At 39.8% G+C, this 6,000-nt stretch overlaps 1 protein-coding gene across 5 annotated transcripts in view; it reads right to left on the minus strand.

Annotated features, from left to right (window-relative positions):
• Positions 1–6,000, minus strand: part of NR1H4 (nuclear receptor subfamily 1, group H, member 4) — a 97,864-nt gene that overhangs the window by 31,569 nt on the left and 60,295 nt on the right. For all 5 annotated transcript variants that reach the window (XM_006871109.1, XM_006871111.1, XM_006871113.1 and 2 more), the window contains 3 exons: positions 4,429–4,562; positions 2,251–2,349; positions 1,674–1,773 (listed from right to left, as the gene is read on the minus strand). In XM_006871109.1, the coding sequence (XP_006871171.1) occupies positions 1,674–1,773; positions 2,251–2,349; positions 4,429–4,562 (333 nt within the window). The remainder of the gene's footprint in view (positions 1–1,673; positions 1,774–2,250; positions 2,350–4,428; positions 4,563–6,000) is intronic.

Consider the following 6,000-nt stretch of genomic DNA (forward strand, 5'->3'; position numbering starts at 1 on the left):
GGCTTGATAATCAGAACTTGACTAGAGGAAGATTTAAAAAAAAAATTTTTTTTTCCTTTGGATAAAGGAAACAGGGGTAAATTGCTTCAATTTGATGAACCTGACCTATACTCATGGAGGTAGTAACTCTAAATACCAACAGAGAGAGAAGGCTTCGCATCACGTATCAATACCCTTGTACACAGGGTAAATAGGGATGGGCAACTTAGACATTGGCTACCTAAAATGAGGGGGCGATAAACGCACGAAGGGGCTGGCTTACAAGGTTTCAAGAGGGAGTTTAGTTTAAGAGTATGGGGGGGAAGAAAGTGTCCCCACTGAATAGTTTTCATCTTGTCTAGATGGATCCAGTGAAAAGAGATTGGGATAAGATTCATATGATTCAATAGTGAATAATTGTTATCATGACTAATTGTGACTGTCACAATTGTAAAGGTAGACGTTTTGTAACAAAAATGGGGGAGTGGTTAATCTTACAGTCCAGAAACAGAGGATCCTAGGACCATCAAGGGAGAAGAGCACAAGCAGAATGTGGAACCTTATCCAGAAAAGCAACGGTGCCAGAGATGAAGGCAGAGACGGGGTCATGGAGAAGGGGAGAGGCTGAGAACTCTAGATTCATGGGAAGAGAGGGACTAAGAGCTTGTGGTCAGGTGGCAGACTTGCAGAATGTGCCCTTTGGAGGTGTAAATTATTATATATGCCGGAGTGAACCATCAAGTCAGTTTTGATTCATGGGGATCCAATGTGCGTCAGAATAGAACTGGGCTCAGTGTGGTTTTCAGTAGCTATGACCTTTGAGAAACAAATCGCCAGGGCTTTCTTACAAGGCACTTCTGAATGCCAGTCATGCTGCGTTTTCTCTCTCATCCCTAATAATCTCAATCCTATGCATGTCCCCTTACATTTGCACAAGCAACATCTCTACTTGGAATGCCCTTTCTCCTTCATGTCACCCTGCAAATTCCTTTTCCTTTTAGACACAACTTGAATATATGACTCTCTCTGAAGCCTCCCTGTCTTTCCCAGACAAAATTAGTAACTCCTTTTTCTACGTTTAAACAGCATTTTATATACAGGGCATTGTAGAATAAACACTGGACTGGTAGCTAAAAGATCAGTGGGTCAAATTCACCAACCACGCCTTGGAAATCCTGTACAGGGTCACCATGGGTCAGACCAACTTGACAGCGCTTAAGGACAATAACAGATATATTTTAATTATAACTTCTAATCACTATCCTTCAAAGCAATGATACTTAGTATGTGGTTGTTATTGTTAAGTGCTATCGAGTCGGTTCTGACTCATAGCAACCCTGTATAGGGTTTCTGAGGAATGGCTGGTGAATTTGAACTGTCAACCTTGTGGCTCAAATCGACCATGTGGCAGAGTGCTTTATTCTACAACATCGCCAATATCAACAAATGGTTAATGAATGAATAAATGACAATTTTGTAAAGTCTCAATTTGTTTACCAATTTATAAGAAATCATAGAAATTATTTTAAAGATCTTTTCTGGCTCTAACATTTCATGTCTATGGTCATTAGCTCATTAATTTAATGCATCCAAGGGGCAGCAAATGTTTACAATTGCTATTTTACAATGAACAGACACTCCTGTCTGACCATTACACAAATATTGTATAATGTAGCAGAGAAGTAAGTACATACCTGGTAGCTTTTTTGTGAATTCAACAAGAATCTGCACATGACTGGTAGCCATTTCAGTTAGAATGAGAAAATTTTCTTCTGCACTGAACTCTTCTTTTAACTAAAATGCAAAACAAACAAACAAACCCAAATGATTAATAAGTTACAACAAAAAGACAAATCAATATAAAATCATTAGACCTATGAAGAACCAGATTATAAAATCTCTCCATAAAAATGTTAAGAGTCAGTTCATATTCCTCAGATCTTTGGAGAAAAACTATTATTACCAAGATTCATGAGAAACTTCTTACTCCATAATTGTTTAATGTCCTGGTGTGGCGCTGTAGGATAACCACTGGACTGCTAACCACACAGTCGATGATTCAAACCCACCAGCCGCTCCTTGGAAACTCTATACAAGGGTCACTATGAGTCAGAACTGACTTGATGGCACTTAGTAACAACAACAGAGTTTAAATGTATAACTTTAACTCTCAGCTCTCATCATTTCAAAGGAAGATAGTCATATATAAATTCTACCTCCAAGCTTATAAAATGCTAACTAAGCCCATATATTTTCAGATATTATACATACAATTTTATTTGTTATTTCCTGAGGCATCCTCTGCTTGCTATATGAATCCATAATATAATGTAGAAGGTTCTGTTGGTCTGGGGTGAGTTCAGTTTTCTCCTACACTGGCAAGAAAATAAAAGATATTAGGGCTAGAGTGACAATTAGGCAACCTTCCTATATGACCATTCATCTGAAGTGACCTAATAGTAGAAAATAATGGGGGGAAAAATCCTAAATATGGCAGGGACTAAGGCCTTTGGTGCTTTCTTTATGTCCTTGGAAAAACTGTATTACATTTAGTGATTCATTTTCTTGTTTGTAAATGGGAATAAAATGTCTCTTTCATGTATGTATTTCCTGGAGTCCTAGTGTGGTGCTGCAGGTTAATGCTCCAGACTGTAAGGTCGGTTTGAATGGCAAAGTTGGTGATTCAAGCTCACCAGCCAATCCTCAGAAACCCTATACAAGGTTGCTATGAGTCAGAGCCCACTCAATGGCACTTAACAACAACAACAAATGTATTTCTTGGGAACAACTATTAATCTGATTATGAAATATAGTAAGACTAAGTCCTGGTATGGTGCTGTGGGTTAATGCATCAGACTGCAAAGCCGTTTGAACTGCAAGGTCGGAGGTTCAAGCTCACCAACTGCTCCTTGGACACCCTATACAGGGTCACTATGGGTCGGAACCAACTCGACGACACTTAACAACAACAACATTCATAAAGAATATCAGTGAAAGTTCAAGATTAAATCATAACTAAGGAAATTTTCCCACAGAAAAAGTGAAGATTGTGTCTAAGGTCATTCATCCACCTGTTTTTATAAATAAAGCTTTATTGGGACACAGCCACACTTATTTTGTTTATATGTTGTCTAGTCTACTTTCACACTGTAATGGCAGAGCCGAGTAGTATTAATAAGGATCATGTGATGCAAGACCTAATATATCTGGCCTTTTATAGAAAAATTTGCTGACTCCCCGAAAGTCAGCAATCTGGACCCTACACAGTACTTTCTCTCTTAGTAATACCTTTTAAAGAGTATAAGTAAGGTGTCAGCTCTTGCTTCTTACTACCAATGTACTACTGACAAAGTACTATGGTAAAATAGTATTTTATATAAAACTAGCAGGAGAAAGATGAGGCTTTCTGCTCCCATAAAGATTTACAGCCTCGGAAACCCTGTACAGGGTCGCTACGGGTCGGAACCGACTCGACGGCACTTAACAACAACAACAATCTTTTCTGAAATCAATAAAAAATGATATACTTGAAAAAATGAGCTCTGGTAGCGTAGTGGTTATGAATTGGGATGCTAGTCTCATGGTCAGCAGTTCAAAACTACCAGCTGTTCCATGAAAGAAAGATGATGCTTTCTGCTCCTGTAAAGAGTACAACCTTGGAAAGCCTATGCAGGGTCGCTATGAGTCGGAACCTACTCCACGGTACAAAACAACAACAACAACATACTTGCAAAACTAAATGTGGATACACTTCCTTGGTCATTAGACTAATAAATATTGAGGAGGGGGTGACTTGAACATTTGTGACCTATTGGTTTCTCAGCTAATGGAAAATGATCGCTCCTCCAAATATCCTGTACTTACCGTGTGTCATGCTGGTGTTTCAAGTTTCTCAAGGGATTTCTTTTGAGTGATTTGTGACCCAGTGGGAAGGACTTTTCTGTATTGGTTCACAGATGTGTGTGCACTCTGTCTAGTCCATCGAGATGGACTAACTCAGAAACCTCTCTTCAGTCTACACCCTCCGAGTTAAAGCCTCTCTTCTCAATGACAGAAGAGAAAAGCCATCAAGACTGAGTTTGAAAAGAACTCATTTTATCACTCAACCATTCCACTGGCACCTTCTGGGTAGTCCCAGGGGAATCAAGTTGGGGAGGAGAACTTATGCTTTTTGCTTTATGCCCTGCTATTATTTTGTTTTATATACTGCACTTATTTATTGCTATTATTTCACTTTTTTCTTTATATACTGCTATTATTCCAACTCCAAAGCATGTAGTATACTGTCTTGGTTCAAAAGAAAAGAAGAGATCCATTTAGGTACAATTAGAATGGGAATTCTGTCTGTGGTTGTGGTTCTAATGCAAAAGCCTCCCAGCTAGATCTCCATGCACCTAGAAGTTTAGGTCCCGCTGGCTTCCACAGACACAACTGACTGCATGTCATTACCCTGCATGACTTAGTGGTGGACGTCACTTGTCGTAAATCCCGTCCTTGGCTGTCCTCACTAACGGGCTGATCTGCATGCTGTTTCACATTTTTCCTTAGTCGTTTAGATTTACACTGAATTTCAGTTAACAAGCCTGGAAAAAACATAAATAAAACATCAAGATTTCACCAAGCATGAGAAATCCTGTTGGGTGTGTGCTCACAAGACCCCTGGTGTGCAATGGGCTCAGAAGACCTCATATGCGGCAACTCGGCACAGAACTAACGCCTCTCATGCTTTCAAAAGACAGAGCCTAGGTTTGAGACTAGATTCTTCTACTGACAGAATTTGTGGTCTTCAACCATCAAAGTGTCATCTGTGAAAATGAGACTCACTGTCCCAAATGCAAATGTGAGATAAAAGAAACTCCATTTAATTACAGTTGGTATGATATAAACTCAATTAAGTATTATTAAGCACCTACTATGTGTGAGGTATGAGTCCTGGTGTGGCGCTGTGGGTTAATGTGCCAGACTGCACAGCCATTTGAACTGCAAGGTTGGTGGTTCAAGCTCACCAGTTGCTCCTCAGAAACCCTATACAGGGTAGCTATGGGTCAGAACCAACTCGACGGCATATAACAACAACAATGTGTGAGGTATGGGCTGCCATTTGAACAAATAGGAATGTTTCTTCATTTGTAAAATGGGGTTAATATCTATTTCACAGGATTTTGCATAGATTGAATACAACCAGATCATTGTTTTTGTTTTTTCTTATTTAAAAATGAGCTTCATAAGACAGATTTTGTAATAGCAAATCACTGTAGAAATACAAGGTATTCAGTAAAGTGATGAGCCAACATAGCCCACCTTTGCCAACTATATTTGTTATTGTTGTTGTTATGTTCCGACCCACAGCAACACTGTGTAGGGTTCCCAAGGAGCAGCTGGTGAGCTTGAGTTGCTGACCTTGCAGCTCAAAACAACTACGCAGTCCAGTACATTAACCTACAGTGCCACGCCAGAACACCACAACTAAATATGGTGGTAGTTGTTATGTGCCGTGGAGTCGTTTCCAACTCATAGATACCCTGTATAGGGTTTCTGGGGCTGTAAATATTATGGGAGCAGAAAGTCTCAAATCATTCTCCCATGGAATGACTGGTAGTTTCGAACTGCTGACCTTCAGGTTAACAGCCTGACTCGTAACCACTACACTACCAGAGTTTCTTGTTGTTAAGTGCCGTCGAGTCGATTCTGACCCATAGCGACCTGTATAGGGTTTCCAAGGAGCAGCTGGTGAGCTTGAACCACCGACCAGAGCTCCTTACAGCAGAGGAAAATGAATCTATCTGTCCTAAATTCAAATGAGAGAAAAAAGGAACTCTATTAAGTATTATTAAGTGACTACACTGTCAAGAAATTTGGAAGACAACTATCTGGCTGACTGATAGGAAGAGATCCATATTTGCGCCCATTCCAAAGAGAGGTGACCCAGCGGAATGCGGAAAACATCAGACAATCTCTTTGATATCTCAAGCGAGTAAAGTTTTGCTAGAGGTAATACAGAAACGGCTACAATCATACATT

Source organism: Chrysochloris asiatica, unplaced genomic scaffold (assembly GCF_000296735.1).
Source record: "Chrysochloris asiatica unplaced genomic scaffold, ChrAsi1.0 scaffold00160, whole genome shotgun sequence".
NCBI classification, from domain to species: domain Eukaryota; kingdom Metazoa; phylum Chordata; class Mammalia; order Afrosoricida; family Chrysochloridae; genus Chrysochloris; species Chrysochloris asiatica.